We start from the raw sequence: 21,557 nt of genomic DNA, 5'->3' as shown, positions 1-21,557 counted from the left end.
GCATCCCACCTACTAATAGAAACTGTTTTTTTCGCTAAGTAAAAGTCAACATCTAGCAACTAAAATGCACTTAGACTCTTTTATAAATTAACTTATGACTCTTCCTCAACGGATAAATCAGCGGACTACTTTTTTCATTAAACCGATATAGTCAAATATCATATTATCAAACCTTTCATATTATATTTTACTTTACAACTTTTCGGAAACAATGATCCTGAGTCAGATAAATCACCTATCAACTGAGTGCGAATCCTAACAGAACGAGATTTTCATTTCAGTTTCCAAACGTCGCGCTCGATGGAAGTTTCAAATTTAAAACACAACCCAAAAAAATTTTCGCACTTTAGTTTTGTTCGCTAATTTTTTCATGATATATCAGGTTCATCTCTATAGTATATCAAAATACAAGTAACAGAAGGCTTTTCATTCCAGCAGAATTTCCAAGTTCGGGCACGAGCGCGACTGACCGAAGGAAAGAATGCTGGAAAGGCCTTCTGTCACGAGTGTTTTATATTATTCACGTTATTCAATTATATAGAAAAATTGTGAAAAATATACATTAGGGAAATTACACCGTAACATAGGTAGTCGGTTGGTAAAGCTGATTTATGTTTGACAGTTGACTTTGGAAATATTTGAATTTAAAAGTTTGTTTAAGTCATTCATTTTAAGGTTAGGTCTTTCCAAGAAACTTCTTCACTGTAAATCTGTATGTTTTGTTCATAATTTATGACTACACTCACTTTGTATAAAAACTCTAAAATCTATTGTAAGTAATATCTTAAAATTTGATTAACCTCAAACCACCTTCACACAAGACCGAATAACGCACATAGAGATATGGTAATATCTCTATGATAACGCATCGTCTAGTTGGCTGTCAAAATGAAACTGTTATTCGGGGGCACCAGCCCACTACAGAAAATGATCAAAAATCGTTTAAAAATGGAGTCCATTCTTATACGGAAATTCGTGTTAGATTAATATATATTTATTATTAATAGACGTTGTTCTAATACCGAAACAATTTATTTTTATGTTTCCTTCAATTTTCAACACCTGGCAAACGTTTTCTTTTTGTCCAAAAATCAGAATTTACCTGTATCTATATCTGAATAATGTATAGATTTTGAAAATTATTCTATTGACACAAAATTTAATATAATGGGAGCGGTGGGTATAATTGATCCTGAAAAATGCGGCTTAACTTCTTTAAAAGGACCCATCAGGGGAGGAAAGAGTATTTAAATGTAGAGATTCAGCTGAAATTTGTTCAAGGGGAGCAAATTTAGTTAAAAATATCTATTACAACGTGAGATGAATTAAATACGAGACGAACTAAAAATAACTGTATTCCTTCACATATGAAATGATTCTAAGGAAGCGCTCATGTTTAGCTTCTGTGAATTAAGAGCATTGGCAGGAAGAAAGTAGAAGAGTGGAAACACCCTCAAATTTATTAAAGTAAAAACGTGATTTTATATTACAAATTGAATTTTACAAAATAGAAATTCATTAAATATTAGAAAATCCCCGTATTTTCAAGGTTCCTTCATCCATGTTGTTGATACATCTATATAATTACAAGCATAAGCTAATAAGTAAGTTAATGGATGCCAAGCAACTACAAACGCAACAGGTTTTACAGAAATATCAGCAATTTTATGAACCGATTCCACGAAAGCAACATCAATTAGTACATCTTCAGATACAAAAGCTATTAACTGTCCATCATAACTGATCGAGATATTTTCACTTACCGATTCATTCTAAAACAAAAAAGTTCTCAATAAATACATTTACATATCAAAAGTTATTCATTATTTCAATTGTTCCTAACTCTTTTTTTCAACTTAGTTTAGTCTAATTTGCGGAAATAGATGACGAAGAATGAATTTGAATAAGGTGATTCTGTGTTTTTCTGATTATAAGAAGGGTTAATTAGTCTTTTAAGGGGTTACTCCATTAAGAGAGTTCTTGTTAACTCTGTCTGGTATTGAGAATTGCAATGTTTCTATATTTATTAATGTTCTCAGTAAATTATCAAGTCTTGAATCTATTTTAGATTTATGTAACTCAAATGAAAAGTATCACAGGACTTACATTGTAAACACTCCAATCCATTCTAAAATAAAAAGAAATGTAAGTTGAGTTTACTATGGTACAATTTTATTATTTGATAAAGAACTATACTCAAAGTTTTCATAAATATTATGTAATTTTGTTTGATGGTTTGTGTCATTGAATAATGAAATTTTGTGACTTTATTATAGCCAGATGCACATTTTTTATTATCAATTATGGAAATACCTGTTCCTCACAACCAGACTATGCGAACAGCCATTAATGTAAATAAACTTATAATATTAACGTTATGTCGTTTCTTTTGCTAACCTCTTGCCATCACAACTCCATCCAACATAACGAACTTTAGACGAGTGTCTCATATGTTCCTTATGGGTTCTAAAGTGGTTCTGAATTTCTGTTATTTGTTTTTTATACTTTTTCGAAGTGAATTCCATTAATAATAGAAAAATACAATAAAAACATGTGAAGCTATAGCCTTACTGATCTTAAGCTTGGTGCTTTGACTGTCAAAACTTTTTATTTTGTCAAATTTTGACAAAATAAACCTTAGAGTAACACACCTACTCCTGGCAAATCATATACATTTTTTATATTCATTATGATGAGGGTCTAAATAAAATTTCTGATTCACATTTATTCCTTTAACACTCATGGAAAAAAAAATTTATCAACCTGAAAATAGATTTTACAGGTACTACTATTTTGTAACCATCAATTTTATATTTATTATATGAAATACATAGTGGTTTAGAAGTATTGCTTACTTACTGTCAATAGGTATTATGGGGCGCATAAATAAATTGAAAAGTTTAATTGAGTAATCTTATCTCAATTATAAAAAATGTTTTAAACTGTTTAATACAAAGAAAAACTTTAAATTTCTACTTCAGTTGTTCTGAGATAGTCATATTTTTTCCGAATTGATAATTTTACCCATATATGTATTAGTTTCTTGAATAATAGTCTAGCCTCATTTTAGATACCTGTCGATGATGTTGATGGAGACTTTCATTGAAATACCCGTTTCTATTATTCATAATACATGAAAACTCAAACTCACTGCACCACACTATTAAGATTTTTTTCCCAGAAAAAAACTGATCAAAACAAATTTATCTCACTTTTGAAAGTATCCGTTCAAATAAATTACACCTAAAACTGATTCTTGGGGTTCAAGAGTCATGCGGGTTGCATTTTTGCCTCCTATGGGACGAGCGCCATCTAGCAATCAGATAAGACAACTGGGCCATATTGTTGATGCTTTTTTTCGTAGACAAACCAGGGTGATTATAGCACCATACCTTTGTCTTTCCATTCTTTTGAAGAATTGTTGACAGATGATAGACTGCGCAGTAGTGAACAGTATTCATAGGACAGATAAATACCTTGTCAGAATAAAAAATGAGTCAGAGGCGCGTGAAATTTCTATCAACAACCCGACCTTCTCAAAATCTAGATTGATGGAAAGTGTGAAGGATAATACCAAGGACTAATTACCCATACATCTTTTCTGACATCAAACATGAATATAATAGAGAAAATTTTGGGTTTTACGCCCAGGAAATGAGATTGAACAAGAATCCGTAAAATACTGGAATTATAGAAATATCAAAGATGATCTGACAACCTGAATTTATTAGTTTGATATATAAATATCTGATAAAAATATCAATTACTTCTAGGGACGTCATAAATTTCAGCAGGGAAATTGAAATCAAGTAGAAAGAAACAATATTCAGTTGTATATTGTTTCATCAAATGGAAAGATATAGGGACACACATAAAATTATTTAGGTTAATTGAAAGCAATTAAAGTGAGAAGAAAAGTTATTTGGACATTGAGACAAAATGTGATAAGAGTTAAATCCTGATTCCAGACAAACAAGAGGAAATAAGAACAATATGGTACTGCATGCACAACAAGTTGAATACAAATCTTGCCAAGCACTATCACTCGTTCTACTAGCAGCACTTTCGCATGAGAAGGAAATACAAGGTTAGAGGTGAGGAAATTGTGAGCTTCTAAACTCTTGTAATTCGTTATAGCTTCTTTGGTCGTAAAGTTCATGCAGAAAACTAGGTACTCCAGTGTGTCTAATTCGGTCACGCGTGGCCACCAGTCCTTACCTTCCTCCATATCTTTGTACAGCAGCCCAAATGGCTCACAACCATACTTCTGAACTTTCTTCTGATAGCACTCACCGTCCTGATGAGTCAATTTCTCACTATACTCCTTCAAAAAAGCCAAACTTCATCAAACAATAATCACTAGCAATGCTCCAGTATGTCCTGTCTCCTCGAATGCATCAACAATATGGCCAACACATTTTCATGACTGCTCAATAGCCCTGCCACGACCTTGTGCACCCAAGGTTGTGATATTGTCTCTTGTTACCTTAAATAAATAATAAGTTTGACTGTTGAAAAATAATGATAGTTTATAAATATTTCTTGTAAAACCAAGCTGATCCTGTAATAAAGTGAATTTACTAATTTTTTAGGCCCATATGTTGATAAAGTACTCAACATTTTCATTTACCAACTTAAAAATAATTAGAAGAATAATACACAGACAATATAGTCTTCAACTTCAGAAAATTTCGGTTCTTAACTGTAAAAATATGATTTTTTATTACAAATTACATATTACAAAATAAAACTTGATTAGTCATTGGAGAATCCCCATACTTTTAAAGTTCCTGCATCTCTTTTCCTATCATAACTATCCTTATCATCACAAGCATAAGCTAATAAGTAAGCAGATGGATGCCAAGCTACTGTAAATGTGGCAGCTTCTACAGAAATATCAGCAACTTTATCACCAGTTTCTACAAAAGCAACATCTATTGATAAATCTTCAGATGCTGAAGCTATTAACTGTCCATCATAGCTAAAAGATATGGTCCTCACTGGCCAATCCATTCTAAAATAAAAAGAAATGTAAGTTGAGTTTACTATGGTAAAATTTTATTATTTGATAAAGAACTATACTCAAAGTTTTCATAAATATTATGGAATTTTATTTGATGGTTTGTGTCATTTAATAATGAAATTTTGTGACTTTAATATAGCCAGATGCACATTTTTTATTATCACTGATGGAAATACCTGTTCCTCACAACCAGACTACATCTAGTATGTTATGTTTTGAATTTTCCATGTAAAATTGTAAAATTATGTTTTGCAAAATTATTTTCATACAAAGAGAAATACTTATACCTGATTTTGATGTTATACTTATGAATGATGAAATTGTAATTGAGAAATGTAGACGATTGAGGAACTATTTGAATATTACACCCAGAGACTGATTAGTTACGAGTTGCCTTTCTACACTTTATGTGAGGCTTCTAATAAAATGAATGGAGATTTATTTGTCCATTCTAAATTCAAGTATAATAATGTTTACATATTAATTTTCGAATTTACAACTTTATTTTGAGTTCTGACAATGGGAAGACACAGAATTTGATAATTTGTTTCTCATTATATGATGCTGACCATTTACATTGTTTTGAATGATTTTATTTTAGATTTATGAAAATAAATGTTAAATGTCATAGCATTTACCTTGTAAAAACCCTTTTACATGCTAATTCATTAATATCCCATAATGACACCAATGCATCAGCACTACCAGTAGCAAAATACTTTCCAGTTGGATCAAATTCAATACAAATACAAGTCCCTGGATGTGCTTTCAAAATATGCTGTCGTTTTAAATCAGGATAACTGCAACAACAAAAACTTTTAGTTAGAACATTAATAAAAATTAAAGGCAATATCAAAGAACTTGACTTCAATGTTATTAGTTACCAAAATTTTTAAAAATGATTTTAATATAATAAATAATCTCCTCACCTTAATATATGAACACAACCTTGGCCATTTGTCAAGAAGAACAAATCACTTGTATTATTCCAAGAAATTTCATTCACTTCAAAATGAAACTGTTCTTCAGCTTCAATCTTGTGCATCCTAGCATCTATAAAAGTAATCAAATCCTCCTTGTTTCCAACTGCTATAGAATTACCATTTGGTGACCAAGTAATGTTAATATTTTCACCTTTTGTATTAATTGTTGTAACACATTTTTGCATTCTTGTATCCCAAATTCTGACAGATTTGTCTCCACTTGCTGTACTAAGTAAATCTGGATGACTTTGATGCCAACACAACTGGTCCACTGAACCTCCATGGCCTTTGAACACATGTTCTTTATTCTAAAAGATATTATTAATGGGAATTAGATCCATGTCTTCCTTCAAAAATTTAGAATGAAATTTTTCTTTGCTTTCCTATTATACTTATCTCTCATACCACACAGCAATTATTCTTTTAAATGCTTATTGAAGAAGATGTAGTGTAGACCACATCAATTTGTATCAAGTTACATACAATTTAATAATCACTTAGTTGTTTGAAACTACTTCAAATACAATCTACATTTTCAGATACACATTATAATAGCTTATAAATTTGAAATGTTCAAGGGAAGCATAGGTATTATTCTAATATAATTAAACAGAAAACTAATAAATATTTCTTACCAATCTTTCTCTCTCTAAAGTATACACACAAACTGATTTATCAAACGAACCCGACGCTAATCTTTTGCCATCACAACTCCATCCAACTGAATGAACTTTAGAAGAATGTCCTACATGTTCTTTGTATTTGTTATGAGTTTTAAAGTGGTTTTGAATTTCTGTTATTTTTTCTTGATACTTTTTTGAAGTGTATCCCATTATAAAAGATTAATATAACCAATAAAAATGTAAACTCAACTGAAGTTAGGCGTAATTTTTTCATAACCTCACAATACCTTTTGCCACAGAACATACGCTGTGAGATATCTGAAATTTAAAAATATACAGGGTGCTTCGGAAAGCACTCCAATCTCTCGGGAAATGATTCTATAGGTAAATATAAGGAAACAAGTTGGTATAACAAAACTTTCAAAAACGCTTGGTAAGCGAGTTATAGTGAGCGATAGATTTCAACCGGATTCCTGATCCACCAATAATAGGAAAACATATTGAATGTTTCGGGTCTGAAATTGTCATGCAAATTTGTTTGGTCTATACGTATTTTAATCTAAAAAATTGAATAACATAGAACAACATCGTTAAATGTAAGGTTACTTACACTTACACAATTTGCTCAATTTTGCTTTTATTTTCATTCAGTTAAATAAAGATATTTTCAACTTGCGTTTACTTTTTATTAAGGTTGTACACATCATTCTCTTCAGGATTGAATTTGCTTGTTTTATTTGAAAGTTTAATGCATTTATTAGGCATTTAACGAAGTTATTTTATTCTAAATGTAAAAAAGGGTATTTTGGAGTTAAGCTTTTTGTATTTTACGTCAGTTAACGTGAAGACTATTACAGTTACAGATCTAAGATCTATTTTATTCAATTTTTCAGGTCAAAATACGTATAGACCAAACAAATTTGCATAACAATTTCAATATGGCTTCCTATTATTTTTTGGAAGATTTGTTATATCAACTTTTTTCCTTATATTTATCTCTAGAATCATTTTCCGAGAGCTGGAGTGCTATTCCGAAACACTCTACAAAGTTTAGTTTCATAAAATAAAATTATTTATTAGAATGCCGGTTTGTTTAGAAACTTTTCACATAGTTTCATATTTCATAGTTTTTTTCATATATTCAATAGACAATAGTAAAAATAAATCTTTATTGTTCTCCACTGTAAATATGTAGTTCATTATTCAAAAAAGGATAAAAATCATTTAGTAATTTTATTTTTTCCTAATCCATTGTTCCAGGAAAAAACATTAAGATTGAGAAATGAATTTGAATAAATAGAAATTTTCAGTAATATTCTTATTTTATAAAACTAATTCTTGTAGGAGTGATATCTTCGAAGAAACTGAGCTGAAAAAATTTTGTTACCATCATAATGACATACGGACAATCAACTACTGAATTTATTATAGAGGTATTTTTGACTATTTTGAAAATATATCTTCAACTCATTGTTTTCAATAGTACAGAAACCTTTAACAATTTGGAGTGATCAAATATATCACAATTTTACCACAACTCTCGAAAAAAGCCTGCTATTGGCCTTGAAAAAAAATCAAAATTTCACAGAATTCCTTGCAAACTTTAAAGTATATTTGATTTTTCCAGTTTAATCCATATTCGCCAATAGATAAGGAAGAGAGTGAGAATGTTATTATTAAAAATCACCATCTCAATCGGCGTCTTGCAGACATAAGTAATTTAAGTATTATAAGAAATTTAATGAGTAGCATTATTTCTTCACATTTTAACAGAGCTTTGAACTCAGTTCCGGTTTACTTGTATTACCCTAACTGGTTTCCCATTATATTATGATTCTTGTAATATGTGTAGATATTCACACTTTTGATTTTTCATACTATTTTTTATCATGTTGTATTATATTCTCCCTCTTACTTGTATTTATGTGCTCGTATTTTCTATTATTTTAATTATATTTAATTCTTCAAAGCATTTTTATTTATTTTTTAAGATTTGTTGGGAGGAAAACCCACACAATTTACTTTCATCATGTTTTCTACATGCTTTTTGAATTTTGTTCAAAGTAATCGGGCAACAACTAACGAGTTATACCTATTAAAGTATTGTATCTTCTCCACTGGATTCTCCTATTCATTTTTTTTTTTGGAATTTCCTTCTATTAACTTTTTCTTAGCATCCACAACTTCTTACTATTCATTAAAATTGAGTTATCAATTTTTCACAGCTTTCAGTTTAATTCTCTTTTACTTAATTTTTTTAATTAATATTTTCTACTTTTTCTTGTAGTGGTTTAGTTTCAAAGTATTTTGTTTTATGTCTTACTTCTATGTTATCATTCCTTGTGCCTTTTCTGCCCCCATTATTTCATTCTTTTTTGCTTGTTTTAGTTTTTCGAATGTTATTATTTTCATCAGTTACTGGTGCTATTTTGCTATATCTATATTGTTTTCTTTTTCCTCTAAGATTTTCCAATAATATTTTGCTATTACCAGTATGCGACTTGTCCATGTGTCTATTTCTTGTGAGTTGAAGATTTTACTTTTGAAAATCTTTTTAAAAAAAAAACTGTATTGTTACAATGTACAATTTTATATTTACACTAATCAAATGCTGACAGTTGTTTACGTAATTAATCATTATGCGTTTTACTTTTTAGAATGTTTTTCACTTAACTTGTGTATATTTTCTTATATTTCTGTTAATACAAACCTACCGCTGTGTGTACATAGCGGAGAAACAAAATCCGTAGTTTTTAATTTACCACGTAATAACGAACACTATATTCGCTACAAAAATTTGCCATGATTAATTCCATAATTTATTAACTCAATTATGAAACGTATTGATCCTTTTATCACATAAAAATATCGCAAAAAACATAACAATAACATTAATGTGGATTTTCCTTTATTTATTCCCAGATTTTATACCACTTCAGTATTGCATTATTAAATTTTATGGATTGTGTACATTTATCAGATTGAACATGATATAATATCACATGTTATTATTGTGAGTTTCACAAATATGTATGATCTTATTCTAAAGTAAGTCTTTTTATGTATTTTAAGTCATAAAATTTGTATGGTGAAAGACAATTTTTTAGTGTAATTTAATAAAGATAATAATTAACAATTTTTCTAAGTCTGTTATAATATTCACGTTTTTTTTTTCATTCATTTGCATTCATAAAGAATGTAATTTCTGGATCGGTCAAAAAGCGTGAAAAAAGTACGGTAGCGGTTCATTTTTTAACGCAATTATGATGTTTTATCAAAAGAGTGGACTATGAACGCTTTCTTTCTCATGTCAATTCTTTTCTCCGAGAAACGGTCCCATTTTTATTTCTTAATATTCGTTCAAGAAAATCCGTTTTGTGTCTAGTTAAAAGGAGTGTAGTATTATTAGTGATGGAAAGTAATAGTGAAGAAAGTTTAAACTGCACACCAGAAGATGTTGTTGAATCGGCAACTGCAGCGACTATGAATAACACACAGTAGGTATTCGAAGGAATATAATTCTTTTATAGAGTGGCGTACTAAAAAAGGCATGCACATTGCACAGCTTCACAGAAAAAGTGCTACTAGCTTATTTTAAAACTAAATCCAAAATGTGGAAGTCTTCAACACTTTGGTCGACTTATTCAAAACTGCAAGGCACCCTAATGGTAAATAACGACATAGACATCAGTAAATACTCGAAACTCGTAGCATATTTGAAAAATAAATCAGTTGACTATAGACCCAAAAAATCTAAACCATTTGATAATAATAAGATGTGACAGCAATAAATTTTAATGTAAGCTTAGTACTGCGGAGAAAGGAATTATATAAAACGAAGTGTAATGATATTAATAATACCGGAAATGTTTCAATTATCACAGTACTTGATACAAAAACTCACGTTCAACGTCGATTTACTGTTATTGGTGAAACTGACAACAGATTGAATTTGGTAAACATTTATAAAAAATATAAAAACCAAAGACCCACAAATGTCACAACAGATCATTTCTTTTTGCAGTATAGAAATGGAAGATGCAAAACACAAGTTGTGGGTATCAATACCTTTTCAAATATTCCCTCGCTTATAGCAATATATTTGAATTTACCTAATCCAAAAAACTACACTGGACATACATTCCGACGCTCTTCGGCGTCTCTATTAGTGGATTCCGGTTGTGATATAATTCAACTAAAGAAGCACGGTGGGTGGAAATCCAACACAGTTGCGGAGGGTTACGTAGACGACTCAATAAAAAACAAAATGAATTCCACAGTGAAAATTTTAACGGGAACAACTAGTTCGACTTCAAGCAACATTGTAAATGTTCACGATCCTACCAACAATCTAATAAGTACTAATACAACTATAGACGATGTTAGTTCTTTGAACTCGTTAAATATTGTCAATTCAAGTACCAATAGTAATATAACTTCATCTTCACTTCAAATTAATAATTCTCACAGTTGTACTAAATGCAAGTAGTTTCTAAATAGTATAAAAATTGAGAATTTTGTTTTCTTGACGGAAAACACATATCAAAATGGAGTGTACTTCTATTATCTATTCCATTAGAATGGTTCTAAATCAAGAAGTGGTCAAAATCCGTTATGTGCCCAAAACTCTTTTGTTCCTAAACAAAATAGAAGTATCTACAGCAAAATTTCCATGTAATGGGTGGTCCCTATATAACGGTAGAAATATATGAACCACTATTTGCCAAGCGTTACGTTTGAGGATTCCGAAACAATGGTAGGTATTTGGTGAAATTCGTGGCATTTGCAGAGAAACAATGAAATGTTTCTTGTGCTTGTGCTTCACTAATTGCCATTATAATAGACATCATTACTCCTGAGACACTATAGACTCAGGAGTTTACGTTTACATCTGACACTTGTATCAAATATTTGACATAACGTGTATTTTCCTCGGTTCTTAAGCTGTGAAATATCAAAAAGGAAATGTGCAGCCATTGTGAATGAAATGTCCGTATGGGTTCGAGAGTGGATTTTAAAACGCGAAGAATATGGCGCATATAGTCAGTTAATGCGTGAGCTATGGAGGGTAGAGGTAAGGAGGACCATCTCATATGGGGGCTTAGCTTAAAAACTGTCCGCTTGTAGACGGTAAATTATAATTCAAAATTTGATCAGAATGGCGCTTCTGTCGGACGAAATATCATATGAACTTAGCTGTTTTAGATAGAGTGAAGTATGCAGTGTTAGAAAATTGTATATTTCAAATGACTAGAGTCGTTAATTAAATATTGGTATACAAAATCTAAACTACCAAGGACGGTTTTTTGATGAGTTGGAACAAACCTATAATATACTGAATATGGAGGGAACTATACACACAAGCAAACTAGAAAAGATATCTTCTTTCAACTAAGTACAGACAACACAAAGAAAATTTTCCTCTAAGAGCAGTAGCAGCGTATGAGTTATGAGTCCATCTTGATGATGTAGAGACCAAATGGTAGAGTAGGGAGTGGAAACATAAAGGTTCCCCCTCGCCAAAAAAATTCAAGATGTAAGGAAGATTGGTAACCATACTAAAGTTATAATTTAAATAGATAACCTGCAAAAGGAATACCATTACACATGTTTACTATGTCAATTTGCTCAGAAATTTACGTGAAGCGATAAAAAAAACTCCAGGAGTGAGCAAAGATGTTCTCTGGCATCGGGATAACGCAACCAGCCATAACAATCCAAATAATGCTATCAAGCTTTCAATTAGTTGAACGTCCACCATATTCTCCAGATTTAGTGCTCAGCAATTACAGACTGTTTCCAAATTCGCGCGGTGAACGATTTTTTTGAAATAATGAAGTCATATGTGTGGTAAATCAGTACTTTGAACAAGTTGAAAAATCTTTCTTTCAAGACGTATTGGAAATACGAAAAATTATAACATTGCCAACTTTGCATTATAAATAGGTCTTCCTTGGTAACAAAGTTTGCAAACACTTCCTTGGTTTTTGGAGGGAAAGTGTGCCCCCACTTCATGGGCTGTAATTACGTCTCTAAATTAGCTACGATTCAATCCAATAATGAATAATCATGTCTGGTGTAGGTGTCAAGAATGTCAAAATTGCCGCCATTCGCTGGTTTTTAAGTAATTTAATGACAAATTTTCAACATTTATGATAGCATAAATTCTGTGTGACAATTTCTAGTCACAAAGTCTTTTAAAAATCTAGCTCCGTGAACGTTCCTAGTTTAAAATGGGGTAGTGGGCGGTTAGTGAAAGTAACTCGCATAGGCCTTCTGTTAGGCCCGTAATATCTCACTTAAAACTACCAAAGACCTAAGTACTTCGAAAAGCAAATAAGGCAACCTTGCCCAAGTGTTTTAGCCTTGTAATTGTGAGTTCTGGGCACTCTCCAGCGTCATTCCGGATCGTCCATTATGCTCATAATATAGAGATGGCGTTTTAGATGACCATTTCTGGTTAAAAGGCCAGTCAAGAGAGGCAGAATGTCCATCTATGTGTGCCTTAGTTTATTTCATATTAGATGATTCCATCCATCTCCGGAGAGATCGTTTTGCGAACAGACTATTGAGAGATGTAATAGTAACTTTTGGCTACACCAAAAATGGGCTCTGGGCCATTACTTTGTTTCCGTACACTTCACATTCTTGCCGATAAATCTAGACAAGTTCACCTTCGCTTCTAAATTTGGTAAAAATGAGCAGCATTATAATGCCTGAACGTCGACGAAGTTGCCGGGTACGTAGACATCAAACTATACGTGATCAACGTGCAGCTGACGGCGTTAGACGAAAGCGTTGCTTACTATGGAAGTAACTCTCATACACTTGATTTCTTTTTATTTAGTTTCTTTTATAACTAGTACCTAAGTAGTTCCTATTGTATGTTTTATTTATATTGCCGATTGATAAGTCGTTAGTACCAAGTTAAATTCAATTTAGTGATATTGACTTTTTCATAAAAGATGTTTGATATTTCAGAAGAAATAAACAACAAGACAAATGGAGATTTTTAATTATATCAGGCACCTGCGTGTTCTTCTGTATTTGCATTGCTTTGATAATACTGGATAACACCATGGGAATATTTGATTTGGATGAAAATGGAACCACAAATTGTTCTGGCCGATCTTCATTAACAAAACTTGAAAACGGAATGAAGCCCAATCAATTAAGACAAAAACAATCGTGTCTTATTCAAAATAATCAGGCTTATTGTCAAGTTACGTGTACAAGGATAAAAGCGGAAGAAATCGTCAACAGCAACAATTTTAGTGTAAGTAAATACCAATTTCAAAGTACGTTAGTACCTACATTTTACAAATAAATTTAAATAAAGGCTTTTCCATCAATAAATTGGATAAGAGTCAGTAAATATTAGAGTTCGATACAGAAAAACTTAAAGAGACAATTTTGTTTTATTTTTATTTTTTTTGCATAATTATTATAGCCAATGAAGCCTTTTATCCACGACTGTTGTATAATGTATCCATTATACGTCTGCTTGCTCGACCTCAATAATACCCATTAATGACAGTGATTAATAAATTCATTAATCATTGCTGTCAGATGCTTCCTTGATTTAGGTACATCATATTGTTTTGGTAAAACACTACTAAATATTTTCAATTTAGTTATGCACAAATAGAAAAATTTAAAACAGTAAATCTTCCTAGACCAGATTCGAACCCATGACCTCCAGTTTGACGTACAGAGCATTAATATGTCACCGACATAAATGTCATTGTCGTATATCTGTTTCTTAATGTACCATAGGTTTTGATGAATGAAATTAATTTATAAATTAACGATAACTATGTTTGAATGAAAAATAATATATTGTATGGAATATGTGTTAGAATAAGTTAATAGTACTTTTAATAAAGTAAGAAAAAAAAGTTTTACAACAAAAAATATTTTGTTATCGTGGATAAAATATAGTTTTCTACTCGCGTATAATGAGTTATTATTCACTGGGTGATGAATAATATACTATTTTAACAAATTAATTAATTAAACATATTAATCAGCAGAAAATATTAATTCCGTGTTGTGTGTCATTATAATTTTTGCTCTTTTTTTACAGAATTTTGTACAAACGATTTAATATACCTAATACGATTTAATTCCAGATATGCGAATCTACTTATGTTCATCTCATCCTGGAAAATATTGAATATAACGACAAAGGAATTCAGTCAAACTGGCTAGAGGGATTTTCACACAACATAAAAATCCTAGAAATAAAAGGATCTACAATTAGTTACATTGGTGATCGCTCTTTCAGTGAAAGTCCTTTCCAAGATCTCTCTAGATTGGTTTTAGAGAACACTAATATAAGTTATATTCGAAAAAACACTTTCCAAGGAAGTAAAATAACTGATTTTGAATTTCGATCAGACATACCGATAATGGTTGATTTTGCCTTTGGTGCTTTACAACCATTATCTAACACTCTGAGTTCATTCCAGTTGAACAGGTGTATTCTAGAACCTCAGGTAAATGTATTTTATAACATCATCTATAGAAATTTTTACGTTTGGAGGGTTAGCGACCACACAAAAGAGAAAAGGGTTAGTTGTAGTTAGTAGCAGCCATGATGCAATAAAAATCTAATACCTCTTGGAGCGACCCTAATCTCACGCTACTTCATAGGACCATACCTAGTGACCTAATTGCCGCCTACCCAAAAAATTAAGTTCCTCCTGTTTTGCGCTGAGATCAGTTTCCAAAGAACTGAACTTATCCACATCCTTAACAGTTTATTACGTCCTTATTGAGTCACATCTCCGATATGACCTTCCCTTCTGGGATACGTGTGGTGCGAATCAATTTGAGCGAATCTTCAAACTACAAGAGAGCTGTTAGATATTTACTCGGACTAAACAGAAGGGGTCACTGCAGGGACTTCTTTAAAAGATTAAAAATTTTGACTCTTGATCGTTGCACGGCTATCCACTCAGGAACGCGGAGCACGACCTGTACCTACCTATTCCAAGTTCAGAATTAGTTAAGGGCTCAATATTTCACAATGTAAAAAAATGCACAATCACTTGCGAATTGAATACAAATCGATATCATCTTTTCCCGCATTTCGCAATAATTTGAGGGCATATTTACTGGAAAGTGCCTTCTATTCTGTAAACGGCTTCTAATAATAATATTTAATTCCGGGCATACTGCATACTGGTTTAATTTTGATATTGACTTATATACTAATTATTACCTATTACTGTTACATATAATTTTGTTAGTCATTGTGGTTTTCTTCTGTATATTGAAATTTTATTCTATTCCTATGTTTATTTAGTTATTTTTATGTTTGTCCACAAATTGTAACAATGTTTTGAAAATAAAGCATCTCTCTCTCTCTTTCTAAATATTTGGGGCATAATGTAATGGCAACTTGCAATGCAATGAGCGAATGAAACTTAGCTAATTGAATTTTGGAAAAATTTCAATTGAGTTTTTAGAACTTTTTGATATTCGGCAATACTGATAAATTTCTTTCGAAACTGCCTATTTTTGATAAATGGGAGCTCTAGAAAGGATATTTTGCTACATGTGCCTAAGACCATCCTGCTAATAGACGGATAAGCATTCTATGATAATGTAAGTGGAGTTGAGGCTCTAATGTTCCGACCTTATAATCGTCCATAACAGTATGCAGGAGATACATTCCCACCTCTTGTTTGTTATTTTTTTGCAAGATCTATCATATGAGGATTGTCTTGCTTCGTGGAGTCGAACAGAAAAGTATATAGCCGATTCAGACCACGGAAAAACTGCATTTATCAAAGACAGATTTTTAGTTTGTGTTTGTTTTATCTTAGAAGACGATCAACACTTCTGTATTTGTTAAAATTGGTAGTGAGAATTCCACATTACACTAAATTGCATACATATAATATCGAAATAAGGCATTTATAATTTTTTTGTGATAATTTATCAAAGATTACAAGTTGATCCATCAAAATTGTGAGGCTTGTCATCGGAATTAATGCCCGCGGAACATTGCAAATCGTTAGATTGACAATCAGAGTATTGAAAATCTAATTTTCATTTACACCTCTTGTTTAAAATAGATAATTACTTAAGCTGGGCATATTTTATTGATATAGCTTATCGTTTTCTTATATATTTTAGAGTCTAGTGAACTTGACTGGAACAAACTCAACGCTAAAATCACTAGTATTAATGGACTTGAGATTTAATTCCATCCTATACTTGAAAAGCTATTCATTTGTAGATATACCAAACGTCTATCAAATTTTTCTATCTAGTAGTGAAATCATGGCAATGGAGGCGAAGGTGTTTGAAGGTGTAGGAGCTGTTCTGAGCTCTTTATCGATAGATAACAATAAACTGGAATCATTACCAGAAGGAATTTTTGATTATGTTTCAACTGGTAATCATATTTATATCTTAATTATACATAACGTGTCAATTGAGATCACAGGGGCAATTCAAAAAATATTTCATGTCCTAGCTATTAAAGATCTTTTTAGTATTCACATATTTGGCCATTGAATCATCTACTATATATTTTGAGTGAGTCTATCGTTAACCTATTCGCTATGTAAATATACTCTATTTTCAAGAAAATACCATGTACGAGGGGGCAGTCCAACAAGTACTTAGCCTTCCCAGGCTGATGTCGTCACTATCTAAAAAAAAATTTACTATTGAATAGTACATTCTCGTAAATATGTCCAAAATTATTGGACTTTGACGGATGTGGAAGCGGGCGTGACCGAAAATTTGAGAAAAATGGAAAAAGACCAATATCGGTCGATGATTCGATTGCTATTTTTGGAATAGCGTTCGGATACTGTGTATGGTGAGTCTTCTTGTTCGACGCCCGAGGATAATATGACAAAAATCGACGATATCGTATTGACAGACTTCCGATTGAAACTGAGAGAGATGACAGATACTATAGACATTCCAGAAGATCGCTTGGATCATATTTCGTAAGAAATTTTGGGCGTGAGAAAGCTGTCGGCACGATGAGTGCCATGAGATCACTCCAGAGCAGTGTATGGCGTTTAAGTACAATCCAAAGGAGTTTCTGTGTCGTTTCGTGACAGTCGGCGAAACATGGATCCACTGGTACATATCATAGACCGACGAATAGTTAAAACAGTGGATTTTACTCAATGAAAGTGCTCCAAAAAAGAACCGAAGACTATCCGGCCGGATATGTGATGGCCACCATTTTTTCAGATTCACATAGCGTATAATATACATCAACTATCTGAAAAAAGGCAAAGGTCACTGTACTATGCCAAATTATTGAACTGAAAAACGGATCCATTTGGCAAAGAAAAAGGGCTTCAGCTCACACTTCCACCCTCGCCACGACCAAATTGGTCGAATTAGGTTACGCACTGTTGTCTCATTTACCGTATTCTCCAGATTTGGTACCATACGACTTCTTTTTGTTTCAAAACTTTAAAGAGCTACTCGCCATGTAGAAGTTGAGTCGAATGGTAAGGTTATCATCGTCAAGGATGCCTACTTTGCAAACCTCGAGAAAACATATTTTATAGACGGGTTATAGAAGCTGGAGCACCGGAGCACCGCTAGGTCAAATGAATCGAACTAAAATGAGACTATATTGAAAAATAAATTCGGCACTTCTCCAAAACTTTCTTATTTCATTTGTAGGCTAAGTACTTATTGACCAGCCTCGTATATCTGCTCTGAGCATAAACCTTCCAATGTTCCAATACATTCCAAAAATGTTCAGCTAACCCTTGGGTCAGAAATTAACTATCTCGGGGTGACCTTCGATCAGAGACTGACATGAAGACAACATCTCCAACGAGCAAGTCATAAGGCACGAAGTGCTTTATACAACTGCTGTAGAATGGTCGGAGAAACATGGGACTTAAGACCCGAAATGATAAACTAGATATATAAATCCATTGTGCGACCTATCGTAAGTTATCCAGCTTTCATATGGTGGCAAAGAACAAAAAATAAAATTGAGGAAACTACCCTAGACACGATCATGTGACACGGCAGCACTACAAGTCATTTTTCGTTAACCACGATAGAAGAAACTTTGAGACGGAAATTCGTGCTATAGGTACGACAAAAACAGCATTAAAATGGTTCAAGGGCAACAATTTTCCATTGTTGGAATGAGTTTGAAATAGCCCTGATCTTTCGCCCACAGAATCGCCATGGCATGAAATGTAAGGGATGTGGGAGGATTTCCTACAAGATCAATGGGAAAATTGAAACATCGCATGGATTAAAAACAACTTGTAAATACAATGCATGGTAACGTTTCGTTAATGTTTGTGAAAAGTTGTTGGCCTAACGTTTATTTATATTTAATCATTGATCTTTTTTTCAAAACAAGTTGTAAGCTAGAATATTATTATTGACAAAATGCCTAATGAAAAATAGGAAAAACATAACAATGTTACACTAATTTTTTCAGAGGTGTATTAATTGAAACAAGACGGGGCTTATATATAGATTCAATCAAATCTCATATTCTCATATTCTAACCGCAATATATATTTTTAGGGCTCATCAACATATCAGGCAATAAGTGGTTGTGCAATTGTGATTTGTTGTGGTTCAAAGAATTTTACGAAAAAGAATATTACACACATTTCGGTGGTGGTAACATACCATTTATTTGTTCAACTAATGAAGGAGAAAAAAATTACACAGACGTTGATTTCTGTTCATCAACCACATCAAAATTTGATATAATCACAACCACATCAAATTATAATACAACTACAACACCAATAACTACTACAATTACAATAACACCAGAATCTAACTCAACCACAACGAATCGGTTCACAAGTACTACAAAAACAACAGAATCGCCTAGAACTAGTTTTCTTCCAACAACTAGTACTATAAGTCCAACAGAGATTACTTTACCACCAATAAACAATAATTTAATAAATATTAGCTGTAATGATTGTTCGAAAAGAAATTCTTTCACGGCAAAAAACGATAGACTGTATAGTCATACAGTATCGGTAAGAAATGGTACCATAACCTACGATTTTTATGAAATAGATGATACCCCATATTATGAAATCAAACTTCGAAATTCTGTAGAAACGGATTATATGATTTGGTTTGATACAAATGATCACAACGACGTTGGTTGTGAATATAATATTGAAGAAGTCGTTGAACTACGACGATTGAAATTCGGTAAAACATATATAATATGTTTGTTAAAACGAAATGAAACTACAGTATCGCCATTTGATTGTACGGATTTGTTAGTATCCCACCAATGGGACGATAAACCGTGGATTGTCAATAAAGATAAAGTATTGATCATAGCACTTTACATAGTAATTCTCCTGGTATTAATAACAGTAACTGCAACCGTTATGTACTGCACTATAAAGCGACATCCGAAATTAATAGGAGCTACTAAAACGGTTTATGAAAATAATATATCCCCTGCTCCATCAATGTATTCTATCAGTGATGGATATCTTTCACCGAAGTATTATGAGCGTGTTTTAACCAAGAGAAAAAGCAGTAGAAAATTAAGTACGATTTCAGAGAGGGATTTTGAAGGAGCCTTCAACGTCGTTTATAATGTATCTGAATTTCATTCATATGAGCCGCCACCATTACCTTTAAACCATCCAACTTTGTGGAGAAAATTAGATAATGAAGATGAATTTTGTTCGTCCTCCTCACCATTGAGACGATGTAATAGTTCGAAATTCGAGAGATTTTGTATTTCCCCAATTGACGAATGTTGCAGATCGAAAAGTCTACCTAATGGAGCATCTAATAGTTTGAACATTTGTAACTGATAAGTTCACTTAATTTTCCAAACGCATCAGATGTACTTGTATTAAAATCATAATACAACAAATATAAAAATAAGACAGTTAACTATTTCATCAACCTTTTTGACATTCGTAACTTAATTGACTTATTTTCTTTGAAGGTCGTCTTTTTCAACTTATGTATCATTTGAACGGTATTTCAATAGTTATTCATTATACAAAGAAAAAATATTATATTTTATCTCAAGGCACAAACCTGAGAATTTACTGATATTTTTCCTGTTTGTATATACGTAATGTGGTCCATAAGTTCTTTGCCTCATATAGTAAATAGAGTGCGTTCTCAAAATGATTCTTCGGCAAACGGTTTCCCTGATTTACTGATGAACACTTCTGGCAAACAAATGCTGATGTACCATTCAGACTTGAACGTTCTTCGTTGGTCTAATGGAACGGTGCCGATATATCCACTTATTTCAGAAAAACCGGCGACTATTTGCTTTGAAATGCTTCGTGCGCGAACAACTTTTGATGGCTTTGGCTCATTTGAAAGACCCATACAGTCGATTGTTGTTTAGCTTCGAGTTAATATGCATAGATCCATGATTCGTCTTATAGAAATCTTTCGCAATACCGTAATTAAATTTTTTCAGCATTTTTTGCACTAATCGACACGAGCTTTTTTTGGGCGATTGTAAGATTATGCGGTATCCAGCGCGCACACATCTTCGCAAACTTCATCCTGTAGTGAAATGCGTCCATGAGTAAATTCGGTGACGAAACTCGGTGGCTTGAGATGATGTTTCGTTACAAAAGCTGAAGCCAGTATTACAACACGTTCTGAGTACGTTCAACATTAAAAATGTCAAAATTTATAATGGCAATGTCAGATTTGACATTTTCATATCAATGTTGCCATACCTCAAAACTTGAGTAGTGTTTTCACAATTATTAAATTGTTATTTTGAAGCAACAATTCTCAAATTTAGTGTCACTATTTATTATATCAGAAGTCATAAGATACTTCAGTATTGCTTTCAATATTTTTGAAACTTGCAGCATTTCAAGAGTTGTCGTGAAACCTTGTTGCTCTTGAAGTTGAAATAACAAAAGAATTTCCTGTTGATAGGAA

At 32.2% G+C, this 21,557-nt stretch overlaps 2 protein-coding genes across 4 annotated transcripts; one reads left to right on the top strand and one right to left on the bottom strand.

Moving 5' to 3' along the window:
• Nucleotides 1-1,442: 1,442 nt before the first annotated feature.
• LOC130900949 (THO complex subunit 3) lies at nt 1,443-6,954 on the bottom strand. 2 transcript variants are annotated; one of them, XM_057811972.1, is made up of 5 exons: nt 6,642-6,920; nt 5,953-6,314; nt 5,662-5,823; nt 4,780-5,014; nt 1,443-1,772 (listed from the first exon to the last, which is right to left on the bottom strand). In XM_057811972.1, the coding sequence occupies exons 1-5, from the start codon at nt 6,837-6,839 to the stop codon at nt 1,545-1,547; spliced, it is 1,185 nt and encodes a 394-aa protein (XP_057667955.1). In that variant the 5' UTR covers nt 6,840-6,920; the 3' UTR covers nt 1,443-1,544. The 2 variants fall into 2 exon arrangements, with proteins under 2 accessions (XP_057667955.1, XP_057667964.1); XM_057811981.1 differs by lacking the exon at nt 1,443-1,772 and having other exon boundaries at nt 4,690-5,014; nt 6,642-6,954.
• A 2,681-nt stretch (nt 6,955-9,635) lies between these two features.
• On the top strand, nt 9,636-20,519 carry LOC130900928 (uncharacterized). Of its 2 annotated transcripts, none has more exons than XM_057811947.1 (5): nt 9,636-9,677; nt 13,611-13,905; nt 14,762-15,127; nt 16,776-17,037; nt 19,173-20,519. In XM_057811947.1, exons 1-5 carry the CDS (start codon nt 9,658-9,660, stop codon nt 20,447-20,449), a joined length of 2,220 nt encoding a protein of 739 aa, XP_057667930.1. In that variant the 5' UTR covers nt 9,636-9,657; the 3' UTR covers nt 20,450-20,519. The 2 variants fall into 2 exon arrangements, with proteins under 2 accessions (XP_057667930.1, XP_057667923.1); XM_057811940.1 differs by lacking the exon at nt 9,636-9,677 and adding an exon at nt 9,845-10,126.
• The last annotated feature ends 1,038 nt before the right edge of the window (nt 20,520-21,557 follow it).

This window comes from Diorhabda carinulata, chromosome 1 (genome assembly GCF_026250575.1).
Source record: "Diorhabda carinulata isolate Delta chromosome 1, icDioCari1.1, whole genome shotgun sequence".
NCBI lineage: Eukaryota > Metazoa > Arthropoda > Insecta > Coleoptera > Chrysomelidae > Diorhabda > Diorhabda carinulata.
Note: the sequence above shows the minus strand (reverse complement) of the source record. Positions and strands in the feature narration are given on the sequence as shown.